This window comes from Xyrauchen texanus, chromosome 38 (genome assembly GCF_025860055.1).
Source record: "Xyrauchen texanus isolate HMW12.3.18 chromosome 38, RBS_HiC_50CHRs, whole genome shotgun sequence".
Lineage (NCBI taxonomy): Eukaryota > Metazoa > Chordata > Actinopteri > Cypriniformes > Catostomidae > Xyrauchen > Xyrauchen texanus.
In genome coordinates this window covers 10587565-10608499 of record NC_068313.1, presented here as the reverse complement: position 1 = coordinate 10608499, position 20935 = coordinate 10587565, and the positions used below count along the sequence as shown (strand labels likewise).

Genomic DNA, 20935 nt, shown 5'->3' with positions numbered 1-20935 from the left:
AGAGCTTAGTCTTTGTACTGTATGTGAATGTTTATTATTAGGTAGTCCCCTACATATTTGAGTGTATGTGCCAGTCATATTTAGCAAGCACTCGCATGGCTACAGTCAGCCATGTTATATTTTTAACACTAGGTCTATTATAGTCATGTTCTAAAGCAAATGAATCATTTCACAGTGTTGCAAAAGATAAATATAAAATCTATATTTATGAATGAAGTTTGACTTAAAAATGAAGCTCATTTGTTATGCTTGTTATAGTCCAGATACTATTCAAACACCTGCTTGTTGCAGCTTGACAACAAAATGGCTTGCTGTTAGTTAAATCACGATGACTTTTAAATAAATAGATTTAGCAGTCTTAAGTTTTACCTTTTTACTTAAAGGTTTAGTTCACCCAAAAATGAAGATTCTCTCATGATTTACTTACCTTTAAGATGTGTATGACTTTCTTTCTTCAGCAGAACCGAAGTGAAGATTTTTAAAGCCTATTTCAGCTCTGTTTGTCCATACAATGCAAGTAAACTGGTTCCATCTTGCTGCTGGCTGTTTGACGGTCCAAAAGGCATATTTAGGCAGCATAAAAGTTATCCACATCAATTAATGTCTTCTGAAACAAATCGATTCAAACATTTTTTAACTTTAAATTGTTGCTTCCGGCCAGCTCTGGATTGCTGTTTGAAATGACTTAAATCTCATGTGACATTCATTCCTCTGTTGTAAACAAGGCACTCACTTCTGACTTCTCGAGTGAATGTGTCATAGTGCTTATGTCATGTGATGGTAACATGATGCGCCGACTGTGATTTTTAAAATGTAAAAGTTTTAATTATTGATATGTTTTTTACAATGTATAGAGTTGGTTCAGAAGACATTAACTGATCGACTGGAGTGCGGATTACTTTTATGCTGCCTAAATATGCCTTTTGGACCGTCAAACAGCCAGCAGCCTGATAGCAATCATTTCCTTGCATTGTATGGACAAACAGAGCTGAAATAGGCTTATAAAAATCTTCATTTCAGTTTCGCTGGAGAAGGAAAGTCATACACATCTTAAAGGTAAGTAAATCATGAGAGAATCTTCATTTTTGGGTGAACTAACCCTTTAAGTAAAAAGGTAAAACTTTGGACTGGTAAATCAATTTATTTAAAAGTCAACGTGATTTAACTAACATACAGCAAGCCATTTTGTTGTCAAGCTGCAACAAGCAGGTGTTTGAATAGTATCTGGACTATAACAAGCATAACAAATGAGCTTCATTTTTAAGTCAAACTTCATTCATAAATATAGCTTTTATATTTATCTTTTGCAACACTGTGAAATGATTCATTTGCTTTAGAACATGACTATTATAGACCTAGTGTTAAAAATATAACATGGCTGACTGTAGCCATGCGAGTGCTTGCTAAATATGACTGGCACATACACTCAAATATGTAGGGGACTACCTAATAATAAACACTCACATACAGTACAAAGACTAAGCTCTTTGGGAACTTGACTAAGCAGACAGTTATTAGTACCTGTTCTTTAAGGTGCAGCATATTTAAACTTTTACCTTCTTGTTGGCTCAAGATTAAACCAACAAAGTTTTCAATTCTGATCACAAGAGCTGGATTAGGACCATGCTTGAACTCAGACCCCCCCCCCCCATCCATTACTCCTAACCATTCGTTTGTTGGACTGAAGGTCTGAGCTGATTGTGGGTTTGGAGTGGATGGGGTGGGTGGGTTAGTCTACATAAGCCATGATGTCATCACATAGCAGAGTTAAACACCTCTGTGGTGACCCATCTTAGAAAACGTCTCATGTTGTAACACTTAAAGAGCAAGCAAGGTTAAGATTGGGCATGGCTAGATAATGTGACATCATTGTGCAGCCTTCAAGAAACATAATATTCTAACTGTATATATAATATTTAGTGGTTAAAGAAAAGACCTTGTACATTCTGAAGCAGATGATACACATTGGGAAATCATTTAGACACGTTCACAGACAAGTGTTATATCGTGGCCCCTAAAGTATTTGGACACATAGAACATGCTTCATTTATGAAGTCACTGGTTTAAATATAACATCAAACAAAATGTATTTTAAAAAAGGTAGCATAAGTATACTTTTCAAGCAACTTATTTCATGTTTGTTCAAAATGATTACAAGAAGTATTCGGAAACTTTCTGGATGTTTAACCTAGTGAAACATGCCTATGGTTAATATAAACTACACCTGTGGTTACTCTGCAAAGTACTTTTTAGGGCCACTGTATTTAGAAAAAGGAAATGCTTTCAAAATCTTTCAGACTAACATTGGGCTGCACGCAAACCTTTTCAGTTCAAATGGAGTGTTTCAGGTTTAGATGCCGTCTATAACCCAAATGGGTTTCCGTGGCTTCTGCAAACATGATCTGGTTAAAAATAGCCCTCTAAATTAATAACCCATTTTACAGAACACCACACCAAAGTGTCACTTTTGTACTTCATGGGGAGAGTCCCTTTACTGTGGCCATGTGACACGCTCAAAATGTTACCCCAGATGAGAGGCCATGTGGCCCCTGGCGACTCTCACACACTGAGCTCACTGTAGTCTCTTGCACCCGAACAGCCTTTATCTGTGACCCTAAGTTTCAGCCTTACTATTCTGTCTCTTTCAACTTCAGAACTAGTACAAACCTCTATTAATGGTCAGAGAGTACAACAGTGTTTTTTTATTCACTGTTTTTCAGCATTTCGCTAAATTTAGTTGACAAGCAAGGGCTGACGGGTGTTTTGTTGGCAATTAAAGGGTGGCGTGACTGCCCATTGGGCTGCTAACATGAAAGCACCATTGTCTGAGAGAATGCATTCAACTCACTCCCCATTGGTCTGCTCCTTCGTTGGGTGGCCGCAAAATTTCATTTAACTATCTCTTTCAAAAGAGGCAGAGAGGGAAGAAAACAGCAAGACAGACAAGCCTGTGAACATTTAGGTGTACTTTAATGCACTTAAGAAAGAAAAAAGATTTCATGAGAAGAAAGGGAGAACTGTTTCAGATTACAGACTGTAGCTGAGTCATATCAGGATCTCTATGGCCATGAAAGTGTTTGCGTGTGCAAAAACAAAATCCCTGTGTATGTAATGTAATGACTGTATATATATTTGAGTGCACGTAAATGTGTGCGGCAATGAAATGGTCTGTAGTTTGCTTCGCCAAGCCTGCTAGTGGGGATCTATTTTCATGTGGGGAGGAAAAATAATTAAAAAACAATCTTAGTGGGATTTGTTCTCTCTTCTCTTCTGGCAAACAGCACTGTCCACCGAGTGCCATGCGATCCAGAGATGAGATTGCTGGGAGAAATCCACAAATTCTGTGCACTTGCTGTTGTTTAAGTATCTTTATGTCACATCTTTACAATTAAAAGGTCAAAAGCCCAGTCCCATCACCAGATGATACCACTTGAACACATTCTTGTGGCCAGAATCCACCATTAGTTGCAGCACATTGGGTAATTGTGGCTGGTTACAGTCTGCATTGTGTGTGTGCTTCACATTTAGGACAGCAGGGTTTGTACCTGCTGTGGAGATCTGTGTAGGACAGATTCAGGTTCTTTATATGTGTTCGCAGGGTTGGTGATGGCTTTATATACCTCTCCATATGCACGACACATAAGCTCTGTAGATTGTTTGAAGATTTGCTCCCTGAGAGAGGAAGAGAAGAAGAAAAATATTATTCTGAATATATTACTCTAATTAACACATTTAAATCAAGTACTTATTGATAAAAATAAAATCACAATAAATAAGGTCAGACTTTTCATTACAGTGCCCATGTTATCAAGCAAGTACATATTTACTAAATAATACTAATTAACACCATATATTAAAAATGAATTTTTAATAATGTATTATACTTTTTGTGTGTATTTGTTTATTGTATAATGATTAGGGCTGTCAATCGAGTAAAGAAGAATTAATTGCATGGCATGCAGATTAATAAATAGGATTAATCACGATAAATCGCACACTTCAATATTTGCAGAGAAAGCCCCACTAAATAAAGATAATTCTATAACACTTTATATTTAGGGTCCACAATAATGCACTAGGACAGTAATTAATAATTACTCAAAGTAGTGTAAGGTTACCTTAGCCATAGTTTACAATTTATTAAATGTCTACTAGGAACTACTACACTACTACTACTTTGAGTAATTATGAATTATTGTCCTATGTACTTGCTTGATAACATGGGCACTGTAATGAAAAGTCTGACCTTATTTATTGTGATCTTATATTTAATTTTTTATCAAGTTTCACTTTTAATTGACTATATCACAATTCCAGTGGGTCAGATGTTTACATACACTAGGTTAACTGTGCCATTAAGCAGCTTGGAAAATTCCAGAAAATTATGTCAAGCCTTCAGACAATTAGCCAATTCGCTTCTGATAGGTGGTGTACTGAACTGGATGTATACCTGAGGATGTATTTTAAGGCATATCTTAAAACTCAGTGCATCTTTGCTCGACATCATGGGAAATTCAAAAGAAATCAGACAAGACCTCAGAACATTTCATCCTTTTGGAAGCAATTTCCAAACACCTGAAGGTACACGCTCATCTGTACAAACAATAGTAGGCAAGTATAAACACCATGGGACCCCACAGCCATCATACCGCTCAGGAAGGAGACTCATTCTGTCTCCTAGAGATGAACGTAGTTTGGGGAGAAAAGTGCAAATCAATCCCAGAACAACAGCAAAAGACCTTGTGAAGATGCTGGAGGAAACAGGTAGACAAGTATATATACTTCATAATGATGAACATTATGTTTGGGGGAAAATAGTTGAGGCTTGCAAGCTTAAGAACACCATCCCAACCATTAAGCATGGGGGATACTTTGCTGCAGGAGGGACTGGTGCACTTCACAAAATAGATGGCAAAAAGAAGTAAATTATGTGGATATATTGAAGCAACATCTCAAGACCTCAGCCAGGAAGTTAAAGCTTGGTCGCAAATGGTTCTTCCAAATGAACAATTACCCAAGCATACCTCCCAAGTTGTGGCAAATGGCTTAAGGACAACAAAGTCAAGGTATTGGAGTTGCCATCATAAAGCCCTGACTTCGATAGAAAATTTGTGGGCAGAACTGAAAAAGTGTGTGTGAGCAAGGAGGCCTGCAAACCTGACTCTGTTACACCATTCTGTCTGGAGGAATGGACAAAAATTCCAGCAACTTTTTGTGAGAAGCATGTGGAAGGCTACCCAAAATGTTTGAACCAAGTTAAACAATTTAAAGGCAATACTACCAAATACGAACAAAGTGTATGTAAACTTCTGACCCACTGGGAATGTGATGAAAGGATGGTGAGCAGGGCGTGGCCGAACGAAGACGATGCGTAGTGAGGCTTTTGCAGAGAACTGTATATATATATATATATATATATATATATATATATATACACACTCACCTAAAGGATTATTAGGAACACCATACTAATACTGTGTTTGACCCCCTTTCGCCTTCAGAACTGCCTTAATTCTACGTGGCATTGATTCAACAAGGTGCTCATATTGATAGGATAGCATCTTGCAGTTGATGGAGATTTGTGGGATGCATATCCAGGGCACGAAGCTCCCGTTCCACCACATCCCAAAGATGCTCTATTGGGTTGAGATCTGGTGACTGTGGGGGCCATTTTAGTACAGTGAACTCATTGTCATGTTCAAGAAACCAATTTGAAATGATTCGAGCTTTGTGACATGGTGCATTATCCTGCTGGAAGTAGCCATCAGAGGATGGGTATATGGTGGCCTTAAAGGGATGGACATGGTCAGAAACAATGCTCAGGTAGGCCGTGGCATTTAAAGCCCAATTGGCACTAAGGGGCCTAAAGTGTGCCAAGAAAACATCCCCCACACCATTACACCACCACCACCAGCCTGCACAGTGGTAACAAGGCATGATGGATCCATGTTCTCATTCTGTTTACGCCAAATTCTGACTCTACCATCTGAATGTCTCAACAGAAATCGAGACTCATCAGACCAGGCAACATTTTTCCAGTCTTCAACTGTCCAATTTTGGTGAGCTCTTGCAAATTGTAGCCTCTTTTTCCTATTTGTAGTGGAGACGAGTGGTACCTGGTGGGGTCTTCTGCTGTTGTAGCCCATCCGCCTCAAGGTTGTGCGTGTTGTGGCTTCACAAATGCTTTGCTGCATACCTTGGTTGTAACGAGTGTTTATATCAGGCAAAGTTGCTTCTATCAGCTTGAATCAGTCGGCCCATTCTCCTCTGACCTCTAGCATCAACAAGGCATTTTCGCCCACAGGACTGCCGCATACTGGATGTTTTTCCCTTTTCACACCATTCTTTGTAAACCCTAGAAATGGTTGTGCGTGAAAATCCCAGTAACTGAGCAGATTGTGAAATACTCAGACCGGCCCGTCTGGCACCACCAACCATGCCACGCTCAAAATTGCTTAAATCAACTTTCTTTCCAATTCTGACATTCAGTTTGGAGTTCAGGAGATTGTCTTCACCAGGACCACACCCCTAAATGTATTGAAGCAACTGCCATGTGATTGGTTGATTAGATAATTGCATTAATGAGAAATTGAACAGGTGTTCCTAATAATCCTTTAGGTGAGAGTGTGTATAATATATATATATATATATATATATATATATATATATATATATACAGTTTTCTGCAAAAGTTTTGGAACTTCTTGGAGAATCTGCAACACTTCTATAAATTATATATATATATATATATATATATATATATATATATATATATATATATATATATATATATATTATACAAACCAGTCAAGGGTAATTTTGCAAACACATTTTACATTTTGTGACCAAAAGTACTAAACCAATCAAAACACAATCTACAAAGACTTTGGAAGCCATAACTTCTGCTGTTTTGGTTTTAAGGGTTCTTCTGTTGATGTGCGTTTTTGAAAACACATCACATATACATCAAGTCTAATTGAAAACTACATAAACTGGTCAGAGTGTTGCTGGTCGAGTAAGCACAGACAGTAGAGCCACACACTGCACTGATCTGAGTTCAGTTCAGGACAAACACTGCCCTCTACAGATGCACTGCTACCAGCACAGCTTCATACTGTATGCTGCTCTGCCCCCCTCTGTTGCTGTTAATCCCTCAGGCATGCTTAACAGAACATATCATTGGAATGGGCATTTCTGTGAACAGCACGATTTTCAATAAAAAGTGTTCATAAAGTGGTACAAATGTAATGGATATTACTCTTATGTTGGCTTTAATTAAGTGTGACAATAGACAGCATTTTTATCTGATGTTAAATAATGCTAAATTATGTCGTAACACTATTAAAACTGTTGAGACTGTGAATCAGAATCAAGGCGAATGCTTGTCAAACTGAAATGAAAAGAGATAAGCCTCGTTTTATAGTGATTACAGCTGAAAACAGTGCAAGTGGACAGAACTGTCCCTAATGTTTCAACATACTTAGTATTACTATTATTGCCTCAATTATGACAAAAATCAGTTCATAAATGAGTTAATGTTAAGTGATGTTACATTAATTATCATTGGAGCAAATTTTAGGTACTTTACAGATGTTACTGGGAATGAGGGCTGACACATCCAGTAGTTTTATCCACAACATGCACTTTTTAAATTGTATTTAAAGATTTAGAAGAATACTGTATGTATCCTCTATGGATACCTTGTGTCACAATTATTAGTGCTTCTGCAAAAATATTTTACCAAAAATGTCAATACATTTTGTTTAATACTATCCAAAACACAGGACTTCCACAGACTTGCATTAGAGCCGAGCAAAAGCTTGTCTGATAATCTGGCAGATGTGAACAGTTGCTTAAGTAAGATTGCTAAGTAGTTTTATAAGGCGGGTCAATTTACATGCATGTAAACATTTATCTTGCTTATAAATATGCCTTATGTCTCAGTAAGACTTGGCTTTAAAAAATCAGTTAAAACAAAAATGAAAATAAGGTACTAATATGTACCCTTTAGCAATATATATGGTACAAATACATTTCTGTCTATCATAGGGTCCATGTATGTACTATTTTCCCCAAAAGAGGAACAAAATACTGTTATCAAATGATTTGCCTGGTGGGGGATGTGGTGGTTCAAGGCTGCCAAAGCCAAACACTTCAAGTGAGGTTTGAGATGTGCGCGGACCGACCCTCGTAACATGATGATGGATCTCTGACTGGCGACGGAGGATCTTCTCCTCAATTTAAAACAACCTGGAAGTCACTGAAGAATCACATAAATTCAGAGGTACGTTTTACTTTGAGTTGTTATAATTGGTATTTTGCTTGTATATCATGTATTTTTACAATTGTTGTGTTTGTAGGTAGTAATTTTCTTTGACAGGGCCGTTGACGTTTTCACAAGCTAACCAGATTTGCCCTCTCACCAAAATACGTATTTAATTATACAGGCTTGAGAAAGCCAACACATTGTTTTTCTATTTCAGTTTAGTATGGAATAATTGATGAGGTGCCATCAAATTATTGACAATTATTGGACTCCCCATATTGGTAATCGCATTGCGGCCGTTATGCCTCGGTTTGCATTCATTTTCAATAATTCAACATTCGTGACAATCATTCCACTTATACCAAAGCTACTACAACTCTTTTGTCATGCTTTCTTCATTTATACTGCTTTTTTGTACCATGTATTAAGCATGTAACTGTACGTGTCCACACCCATTCAGTAGGAAAGATACCAGCGTTAATTCAGAATGGAAAAAGTATTAAAAAACATTGTTGATTTACTACATGTACAGCTGTGGCCAAAAGTATTAGAAGTGACATAAATGTTGTGTTTCGCAATGTTTTCTGCTTAAGTTTTCGTGGTGTTGATTCACATTGTTTCCAGATTATTGCGCAGAGTGATCAGATGCATTTTAAATAATTGCAAAAATCTTCATTGGCCAAACAAATTTACTTAATCACAAAAACCCACATTTCACTGTTTTTTGGTCCTGGCATAAAATGACCAGCTAACATAATTTCACTAATCATATCAGCAGCACCTGGGAAAGTGTGAACGAATACTAGTCAAGTAAAATCACTCTACCATTCTGATTGGATTTTAAGAGCAGACTGATTGCTATAAAAGGAGGGAAGAGGTGCTCCAATCATTGTGTTCTTGTTAGCAATGGTTACCTCTAAAGAAAGACGTGCATCGATTTGCAACAAAATAGCCTCACATGCAAGGAAATTGCTGCAAAGAATATTGCACCTGAAAGAACCATTTACCAGATCATCAAGAACTTCCGACTGTTTGGGACGTCTGGAAAATTGATAGTCCGGAGAAGAAAAGGTGAACGCTACCACGAGTCCTGTGTCGTGCCAACAGTGAAGCATCCTGAATCAACATTGCTTTTCATCCAAGGGAGTGGGCTCTCACAATTCTGGCCAAAAACACTGCCATGAAAAAAGAATGGTATCTAACTGTCCTGCAAGAGCAACTTCTCCCAACGATCCAGGAGCAATTTGGTGATGATCTGTGCATTTTCCAGCATGATGGAGCACCATGTAACAAGGCAAGAGTGATAATGAAGTGGCTCGGAGATCATTACATTGAAAATGTGGATTTTGGCCAGGCAAATCCCGGATCTTTATCCCATTGAGAACCTGTGGTCAGTCCTCAAAAGGCTAGTGGACAAGCAGAAGCCCACAAATTGTGATCAACTCCGAGCACTAATAAGGCAAGAATTGATCGGCATCAGTCAGGATTTGGCCCAGAAGCTGATATCCAGCATGCCAGAACGAATTGCAGAGGTTATGAAGAACGAAGGGCCAACACTGTAAATATTGACTTTTTGCATTAATTGAATGTTTTTGCCAATAAAAACCTTTTTGAAATGCGTATCACTGTTTTCCACTATACCATAGAAACATGTGAAAAAATAATCTACAAATACTGAGCAGCAAACTTTGCAAAACACAAAATGTATGTCACTGCCAATACTTTTGGCCACGGCTGTAGAGTATGCTTCCCCACCACAGTATTGTCACAATAAATCCAATTATTATGACATTTATTGCCTGTAATCCTTGATCATGCTTAAAAATGTGTTTCTGTTTTTGTTAGCTTATATGGCGCACTCTCTTGGAGCATGTACCTCTAATTCTACATGTAAATATTTTGCATGTACTGTATGGCAAGATGCTACTAGATACCTTGTTGGTTAAAAACCAGATGCAGCAAACTTTTTAATGGTGGAGAAAGATGGAATGACTGGTGGATTAAAAACTCTCCAGTGTAATATCACAGATAATTTTGTCAATTATCAGCTTAAAATGAATGTATCATTTCAATGTCGCACATGGAACAGTAGGTTAGAACTACATTGTAAAGACTGGGGGGGCATGAAAATGAGAGGGTCAAAGAATATTTCTGTCACTTGGGTATTTTAAAAATGGCAGAAAGGTTGGTGAATATTTTATCAAAAAAGGAAAATTCTGTCTTTTACACACCCTAATGTAATTCCAAACCAACATGACTATTTTCTTCATTGTAAAACAAAAGGTGAATTTCTGGTGGCGGGACATATACCACAGTAAAAGTACTTTAAATCAATGGTGCAATGTATTCCAAGTTTTCTGTAGTGATATGATCACAAGTCCTTTAGGACATCTACTTTGTCCATGACAAAAGTTATTTTTCCAACAATTCTTAACAGATAGATTGTTTCACTTTTAATTGACTATCACAATTCCAGTGGATCAGAAGTTTACTTAACTAAGTTAACTGTGCCTTTAAGCAGATTGGAAAATTCCAGAAAATTATGTCAAACCTTTAGACAATTAGTTTCTGATAGGAGGTGTACCTGTGGATGTATTCTAAGGCCTACCTTCAAACTCAGTGCCTCTTTGAAAATCAAAAGAAATCAGCCAAGACCTCAGAAAATAAAATTGTGGACCTCCACAAGTCTGGTTCATCCTTGGGAGCAATTTCCAAATTCACGTTCATCAGTACAAACAATAGTACGCAAGCATAAATACCATGGGACCCCACAGCCATCATACCGCTCAGGAAGGAGACTCATTCTGTCTCCTAGAGATGAACGTAGTTTGGGGAGAAAAGTGCAAATCAATCCCAGAACAACAGCAAAAGACCTTGTGAAGATGCTGGAGGAAACAGGTAGACAAGTATATATACTTCATAATGATGAACATTATGTTTGGGGGAAAATAGTTGAGGCTTGCAAGCTTAAGAACACCATCCCAACCATTAAGCATGGGGGGTGATTTTCTGCAGGAGGGACAGGTGCACATCACAAAATAGATGGCATCACGAGGAAGATTATGTGGATATATTGAAGTAATATCTCAAGACATCAGCCAGGAAGTTAAAGCTTGGTCACAAATGGGCCTTTCAAATGGACAGTGACCCCAAGCATACCTCCAAAGTTGTGGCAAAATGGCTTAAGGGCAAAAAGTCAAGGTATTGGAGTGGTCATCACAAAGCCCTGACCTCAATCCGATAGAAAATTTGTGGGCAGAACTGAAAAAGCATGTGTGAGCAAGGAGGCCTACAAACCTGACTCAGTTACACCAGTTCTGTCTGGAGGAATGGGCCAAAATTCCAGCAACTTATTGAGAGAAGCTTGTAGAAGGCTACCTGAAATGTTTGAACTAAGTTAAACAATGTAAAGGCAATGCTATCAAATACGAACAAAGTGCATGTAAACTTCTGACCCACTGGAAATGTGATGAAAGGAATAAAAGCTGAAATAAATCATTCTTTCTATTATTATTCTGGCATTTCACATTCTTAAAATAAAGTAGTGATCCTAACTGAGCTAAGACAGGGAATGTTTTCTATGATTAAATGTCAGGAATTGTGAAAAATGTTAATGTTTTTGGCTAAGGTGTATTAAACTTCTGACTTCAACTGTACATGATTGGAGCGACGTAAGGGTTAATTTATAAGGGAAATAATAATTTCCTTTTAGGGTGAACTATTTCTATAAGACTGGTGTGACCAATTTAATGTCAAGTTAATGTGAATGATTAACTTTCCATTACTATAATTCTTTTTCAGTTATGTGATGAAATTGACCGAATCCATTCATCAACTGTCCAGTGCTTCAAGGAGGGCTTCACTAGCTTGCACCAAGAATAATCCTTTTGGCCAAAATATACATTGAAGCAAGAGAGGAGATGTTTGCAGAAAATCTTCCAGGTATTTACTGTGGCATTACTGCAGATTATATGAGTAGTAAATATTGTCAAAAAAAATTTTTGTTTCGTCAGAATGTTGTAACACATGCTTTTAATACTGTTCTAACATTGTTTTCCTCTTACAGTGTGATGCTGATACACCATATGAAAATGGATTTCACCAGGATGGCTCAAGTCCTGATCAACTGTATGGTGTGCAAGGGAATAAGATTCAAGAGGGTAATTACAAACTTCAGTGCATACTTTGTTTTAACATGACTTCTTTTGCCCTATATAAATAATATGCTCACTTCCTGCAGCATGCTATTGCAAAGATATGAGTCAAGAATCAAAGACGTCCTGTGTAGAGACTATTAACACTGAAAAATAAAACAAATATATCATATTTTACTAAACCTCATGATGTTTCAAATCTGTATGATTTTTCTTTTGTGGGGACAGAAAAGGAGATATTTTAATGAATATCACAGCCCACCCATTTAATGCACTGGCAGTGGATAGAGCTTCCACTGAAAGTTTAGAGGGCCCAAAAGTTGTCATAAAAGGCGTCCATGTGACGTGACTTGTGTGTCTATTTCAAGTCGTCTGAGGGCATATGATATTTATTTATTTTTTAAACTTAACCTGAAATGAGAGAAGCTCCTTCGAAGTGGTTTTGTGGTTTTTTAAGCTTTAAAGTGAGGTACTGTCAACTGTTCAACTGGGTTGAAAAGATGTTCATTAAAACCTCTCCTTTTAGGTGCTCCTAAAATGTATTTTTGGGTGAGTATTAAAGGGTACTTAAGGTCAAATGAAATACTGTATATAGTACTATTTTTAAAGCAAAATGGCATATATATATATATATACCTGTATATTCTGTGACATTGTCAAAAAAAATGTGAGAAATGTGAAATAATTGAATGTTTCATATTATTAAATAAATGTGATTAACATCAAGTTGGCAGTTTTTTAAATCTGTTTTAATGAGTACAAATTTGCCATTCATAAGGTACATCATGCTTGCCACTGGGGCAGTACCCTTAATAGGCCAAATTGCACCTTTTCCAAAGGAACATTATAGTACCATATCACTGCGGTCCAAGTTAATCACCAAGGGTACATATTTGCCTCTTAAAAGGTACAAGATGTAAGTGTACACAAATGTACCTTTGAGGGTACTGCCCCAGTGACAAGCCATTGTACCCCTAAAGGTACAAATTTTGCACTTTTTTTCTGACAGTGAAGGTGGACAATCTTACAGGTTTGGAACGACATGAGGGCGAGTAAACGATGGCCAAATTTGAATATTTGGGTGAACTATTCCTTAAACGTGAAATGCATGAGATGTTGTATTGAAGAGTGTTTGCATTTAACAAAAACCATATGTGTGTGTGTGTGTGTGTGTGTGTGTGTGTGCTGATCCATCTCTATTTAGTTACATTTGTTGTACCTCACGCAGAGTTGTGTCACGTGTGGCTAATTTATGTGTGGAAGAGTGTGGTAGGGAGAGAAAGAGAGAGAGAGAGAAATGAACCAGGAGCTAATTAGTTGTGCCAAGCCCATACATGAGTCCATCTCCATTAATAGAGAACATTAACCTGAGGGACAGTGAGTGCTTCTCAAGCCTGATACATTTCCCAGTAACAATGTGACTCAGTGTTGCGTGCCTCTCTACCGCTCAAATAGCAACATCGCACTGATGCGCTGATGTTAAAAGCATGCTCTTACTGAGAGGAAGAATGAAACATGACAAATGCGTGAGAAACCTCTCATGTTCATCGTTCTGTTAATGCGATGGCGCTTGACTTGAAATTATTGGCTAAAACCAATCAGTTGTTTAGGTCTAAGCGAAAAGAATAGTGTGGCTGAACAGGAAAAGCCATCAATGAAAAACTGGTGAAAAAAACAACAAAGTAAAAAAAATGGCAGTGAACCAAAACAAAACACAGAGAGAGAAAAACAAAAAACAAAACAAATCTAAACTAAACAAAGCAAAAAAATGAATCCAAACAAAAACAAAAAAACAAAACAAACTTGTTTGATTGTCAAATTCTATTGGTTTTAAAAATTTTAATTATGATGCAAACTGTGGAAATGTAAATGTTAGAAGTGAAATGCTTAAAAGAGGCCTTATTTTATCATTATTGTGCACACTTCTATAAATGTTATGTAAAATGTATGTATTTTGCATAATAATTATAATTTTTTTTTTTTCAAAATGTAGTTTTACATGGAGGGAAAAAAGTCATACACGATTGGAATGACGTGAGAATTAATTCTGTTTTTATTAAGTTGGGGTAAACTGTGTAGTGAATAGTTCTATTGTTTTGATATGCTTCATGTTTTTTTTAAATCTGTATTAAAGATGAAAGGTGTGCTGACTCATACTTAATAGCAGCGCTGAGCAGGAAGTTGAGCTGCGGCATCACAATCATATCAGGAGAGGCCAAATAACGGTCAAACTGAACCTATAAGTAAAACAGACACAAAAAACACATAAAAAGACAAACAAACAACAAGGCAAAAAAAGCAGAGGTGATATTAAAAAAAGAAATATGCCTCACCATGGCTGTTTTTAAGGATGTGCTGTCCATGCCAGGAAGGTTGGCCAGAGGCCCCTGAGAGAGAGAACACAGCAAAACATGAGTAAAGGACACACATCACATCCCCTGAACTGCAGCAAACAAGAGCTGTGAATTTAAAGAGCCTGCAGCACAGATTTAACATATGAACAAAGACGAGAAGGAATGGGTGGAACAGGACCGCTTGAAATTTAGAATTTATTAACAACAAGAATCATTATTGTTGGTCAATAATCATTTTAAAATGCTAAAAATCTAATTAATCGTGAATCGACAAATCAGTGAACAACCATTTTTAAATATATAAACATTTAATTAGTTACTCACACGATTTAATAGAGATGTGTGGCGTTGTTCTCTAGCCCTGCTTTTCTCTTTAATTATTTGTATTTGACGCCTAATGTTACTTTAATGCTGCCATTTTTGGGGGGCCAGGGTTGCACAGCGAGTAAAGATGCTGACTACCATCCCTGGAGTCACAAGTTCGAATCAGGGCGTGCTGAGTGACTCCAGCCAGATCTCCTATGCAACCAAATTGGCCCGGTTGCTAGGGAAGGTAGAGTCACATGGGGTAACCTCCTTGTGGTCGCTATAATGTGGTTCGCTCTCGGTGGGGCGCGTAGTGAGTTGTGCATGGATGCCACAGAGAATAGAGTGAAGCCTCCACACACAGTATGTCTCCGTGCTAACACGCTCAACAAGTCACGTGATAAGATGCGTGGGTTGACGGTCTCAGACACGGAGGCAGCTGAGATTCATCCTCCTTCACCCGTATTGAGGTGAGTCACTATGCCACCACGAGGACTTGGAGCGCATTGGGAATTGGGCATTCCAAATTGGGGAGGGGAAAAAACAATTTGTTTTGGATTGATATACTCATTTTTTTTTTATTGTGTTTTCAGGCCTGGAAAATTCATGCAAATTAATAAAATATTTAAAAAAAATCATGGTATTTATATAGTGAAATATGGAATACTTTTGTAGTTCTGCTGTATTCCATGAAGCCTGTATGTACATGTATTATATGTGCTTTTGGTGTAATAAACTATCTTGAGTATTCTGTCTTTCTTTTTCTGGAAATCTTTGTAATCCAATTTGATTTAAATTAATTGTGTATTGAATCGAATCGTTCTGAATTAGCAAAAATTCAAATGTTTGAATTGAATCGAGAACTTATGAATCGTCAATCGAACCCAAATATTCACACCCTTAACTATATTCCAAGTCTTCTGAAGTCAGACAATAGCTTTGAATTTGGAAATTTAAGTTGTTATTTGCTGAAAATTGTCCTCTCTTCCACATCTCTCCAATCTCATTCATGCACATAACAATACAGCACAACTGGTTTGCAAATGACATCAAGCGGCATAGGTTCTTATTAATCACGGTCAAATGCAACACTCCAAATAACAAGGTTGAAACATAAACAAGACTGATATTTCCAGTGGAGGGCTAACTTTTGTAACTTTTTGTCTGTTGCTCACATAAAGGAAGACTATTATGGTACTTGTTTGTCCTTTTATGAGCGAAATCGCCCCTTGTCAATGTACGCAAAAAAACAGCATTAACTTTTTTTTATTATTATTTATTTTCTCCCCAATTTGATGCGTAATTCCCAATGCGCTCTAAGTTCTCATGGTGGTGTAGTGACTCAATCCAGGTGGCGGAGGACAAATCTCTGCATTTGAGACCATCAATCCGCGCATCTTATCACGTGGCTTGTCTCCCATGGAGACATAGTGCATGTGGAGGCTTCACGCTATTCCCCGCGGCATCCACGCACAACTCAACGTGCGCCCCAGCAAGAGCGAACCACATTATAGTGACCACAAGGTGGTTACCCCATGTGACTCTACCCTCCCTAGCAAATGGGCCAATTTGGTTGCTTTGGAGACCTAGCTGGAGTCACTCAGCATGCCCTGGATTCGAACTCGCGATTCTAGGGGTGGTAGTCAGCGTCTTTACTCGCTGAGCTACCAAGGCCCCCCTCAAAATGACACCTTTTGAGTTTGGCAGTAAACGTCATATACTGTAGGTTTGCAACATGAGTGTAAATTATGACAGAATTTTTATTTTTGGGTGAACTAATCTTTTACCCGTGGTAATATTATTGAAATGCATGACCTTGAATGGCTTTTTACTTTAATGAATAACAGAGGACAAAGATTTATAAAGACTGGAAACAGGAACTTCAGATGCTGTGTCTAGTGGTATGTCTTGCATACAAACCTTGGAGGGCCATAATATTTTTAAAATGATGCCATTGAAATGAGACACAACGTTGACTTTTGAGGGCCAGCTTCATTTATCATGACTGTTGTGGGCAGCAGGAGCCATATAAAGCAGAAACAGGCTGTAATTAACAGCATGAGTGGACAGTGAAGACATTGATGCCGTAGGCGAGACAGTTGTGTCCTGTGCTGGTGGACAGCAGGTGTCCAGAGACGCTTAGTCACACGCCAGCCTTTTACGGGGGTGTGTGATGAGAACAGGCTTGGAAATGCCCAGATTGCACTGCAGTGCCAAGACCCACACACACAGACACGCGTGCTTACTTTCTGTGCTTTCACATTCACGCCTGTCTTCTGTAACATAACACCTTGCTTAAAGGGCCGGCACGTGTTCCTAAGAGTCACAGAGTTTGCTAGAAACTTCGTAACCTGACAATTACTGAGTTGAATTTAAAAGATTCTGGCTGCTAGGGAATGCAAAACGAGAGAGATGAACTAGATTTTTACATTTTCAGAAGATAATGTAAATGGTGCCTGCTTTTGCAAAACTGGCTGCCACGATGCTAGGGGTGTTGTGCCTATAGATGTTTTGGTTTATATGGTTCAAGTCCCTCCTTAAAGGGGTAGTTCACCCAAAAATCATAATGTCATCATTTACTCGTCCTCATAACATCTCAAACTCATACGACTTTCTTCTGCGGAACACAAACAAAGACATTTTGATTGGACATTTCAGGTATTTCTATCCATTCAATGTAAGTCAATGGGGTCCAAACTTTCAAGCTCCAAAAAGGACAAAGGCAGCATAAAAGTAATCCATTCAGTAATCCCTATTTTTTAAGTTGTGTGATAAGGAGGAGGGCAGGGTCGGGCCATGAGGACACACGCCCGGCCCTGAATTGTGCTTCTCAGCCAAGATAGGGATAAAGACGAGTTGAAGGCGCCAGTTCAGGAGAGAGAGACACACGCGAGCAGCCATTGTGAGTGTGCGTCTGTGTGTTTTAAGTTGTTTTAAGTTCAATTTATGTTATTGAAACTTACGTTGACTGTTCAGATAGTTCTCGCCTCCTTCTTGCCCACCTTACCCCATTACAAGTTGCTATTCGCTGAAAAACTTTATCTCCATCTGAACTGAATGTGAGTGAGAATGAGATTTGACAGCGAGGAGGGGAAGCTCTTAAAGGGATAGTTCATCCAAAAATGTAAATTCTCTCATCATTTATTCACCCTAATACCATCCCGGATGTGTTTGACTTTCTTTCATCTGCTGAACACAAAAGAAGAATTTTTAGAAGAATATCTCAGCTCTGTAGGTCCTCAAAATACGAGTGAATGGGTGCCAACATTTTGAAGCTCCAAAATGCAAATAAACCGAATAAAAGAAATCTATAAGATTCCAGTGGTTCAATCCATACCTTTTGAAGCAATACGAAAGGTGTGGGCGAGAAACAGTTCAATATTTAAGTCCTTCTTCTTTTGTTTTTGGTGATTTTCATTCTTTGTGTACATCACCCCCCACTGGGCAGGGAGGAGAACTTAAATATAGATTTTTTTTCACACTCAAACCCATCATATATCTTCAAAAGATATCTAGTTAACCACTAGAGTCTTATAGATTACATTTATGCTGACTTAATGTGCATTTTGGAGCTTCAAAAATTTGACACCCATTCACTTGCATTTTTATGGACCTAGAGAGCAGAGATATTCTTCAAAAAATCTTCGTTTGTGTTCTGCAGAAATTTCATTTTTGGATAAACTATCACTTTAAGTGAATACAGTTGCAACTTGAATTTAATTTCCTCACACAAATCAATCGTATGGCTTTAGGAGACATGGAAGCACACAGATCGTATGGATTACTTTTATGTTTTTTGTTTTTTTTGCCGTAAACAATGACAGAATTGTCCTATAAACATCTTGATTCAGAAATGAACCATAAATAAAATGGGTGATATGCACCTTATAAAGTGCATGATACAAAAGTTCGAGTTTTGTAAATCCATTTTATACAATAACAAACCAAATGTGGAAAGACAAATTATTTGGTCCATCAAATCTCTAAATACATAGGTTGCTGTATATGTGCAACAGATGTGTACGAGTAAATCATGTTTACATTATACACTCTATTTTGTGTTCTTTTCAATCTCAGGCAATTTCCTGCCATGTGATGAACTTGAGTGAAAATCCACGCTCACCCATTTCATTAATGAGACTCTAACCATAGGGTAACCATGGTAATAAGGTCTAAATAAGGGCCATATAACCAATAGAGACTATTCCTGTAAAATGAGAAAAAGATAATAAGGTAGTAATGTGTGCTATTAGTGTATGTGTGTTAGCTGGAGGTAACAGACAAGAGAAAAAATGGTCAGAAACGGTCACTCTGTAAAACTGAGCTGCAGAAGGACGAACTGTCAGAAGTCAGCCTCACAAACTTTTTAAGTTGCCATTAAAGCAATAAGCAACTTCACTATGCATCATGTGTATAAAATGGGTATAAAATCCTTTGAAGATGAGATGTTATGTTAAGTTGATGGTATAGATATTTTTAGAGAGCTTTGAATACATGCATACATATATATGCGCACTTGCGGCCATAAGTTTGGAATAATGTACAGATTTTGCTGTTTCGGAAGGAAATTGGTACTTTAATTCACCAAAGTGGTGTTCAACTGATCACAAAGTATAGTCATGACATTACTGATGCAAAAAACAGCACCATCACTATTTGAAAAAAGTATTTTTGATCAAATCTAGACCGGCCCCTTTTCCAGCATATATATATAGTATACACACATCGATCTGTCACAACATTAAAACCACCTGCTTAATATTGTGTAGCTCCCCCTCGTGCCGCCAAAATAGCGCCAACCAGCTTCTTAGAATAACATTCTGAAATTATAGTCTTCTCACCACAATTGTACAGAATGGTTATCTGAGTTACTGTAGACTTTGTCAGTTCGAACCAGTCTGGCCATTCTCTGTTAACCTCTCAACAAGACGTTTCCATCCACAGAACTGCCGCTTGCTCCATGTTTTTTGTTTTTTGGCACCATTTTGAGTAAATTCTAGAGACTGTTGTGCATGAAAATCCCAGGAGATCAGCAGATACAGAAATACTCAAACCAGGGTTCTTACAGATGTTTCAGGTTAAATTCAAGGACTTTTCAAATACATTTTTATTTGTTTTCAAGGATTATGCTCGAGATGTCATTAAAATTATTAATTTTTTTGTTCATTTTAAATAAATATATTTTATTCATTCAGTTAATGTATTTTTATAAAAAGTATAATATTACAATTACAACATATCTCAATGAGCATCTTTAACTACATATTCTTAGTAAAAATTATTGGTTTATTCAGGACGAAATTGATGAGAGGCACCAGACTTTCCAACTTACAAAATATTAACATTTTCCATTCAGTTCAGTTTTTGCCTATAAACGCTGAGGGTAAACATTTAGTAACATGTTGACATTCATTTTGTATTCATAAAGGACAACTTGGCTGTTGTTCTTTCTTTTATTATTACATTTTCACAGTTTAACAAATGAAGTTAACACTAATGAGGGTTAAACCTCTGGGGTCTGAGGGTGTTTTGGGCCCTGGAGAAGTTTTGACATGCCTTGACATTTGTGCTTTTTTCAGTTGCTTACAAACACATGAATGGCTAAAGTCTGATAACACTGTATTCAACACAAACTGGGCTACAATAATATGTGAGCAACATGTATGTAAAGGTTTGTATTTTTGAGAAAATAACGTTTATGAAAATAAAAACATTTTAAGTCACTAAAATAAGGCCATATAATACTAAAAATGTGTCCACAAGTGTTTTTGCTACAAAATGATGTGAAAGTCATCCTGATCACTCATTCATACAAAACAATATAGTAATTTAACTTTTGTAAGACACTTTTAGTG

General features: G+C 37.5%; 1 protein-coding gene across 1 annotated transcript in view; it reads right to left on the bottom strand.

Annotated features, from left to right (window-relative positions):
- Positions 1–2966: 2966 nt before the first annotated feature.
- LOC127631479 (conserved oligomeric Golgi complex subunit 6-like) overlaps positions 2967–20935 on the bottom strand; it is a 109606-nt gene continuing 91637 nt past the window's right edge. The window contains exons 17-19 of the mRNA XM_052109610.1: positions 14754–14807; positions 14578–14657; positions 2967–3672 (exon numbers count right to left, since the gene is read on the bottom strand). Of these exons, the coding sequence (XP_051965570.1) occupies positions 3525–3672; positions 14578–14657; positions 14754–14807 (282 nt within the window). The 3' untranslated portion in view covers positions 2967–3524. The remainder of the gene's footprint in view (positions 3673–14577; positions 14658–14753; positions 14808–20935) is intronic.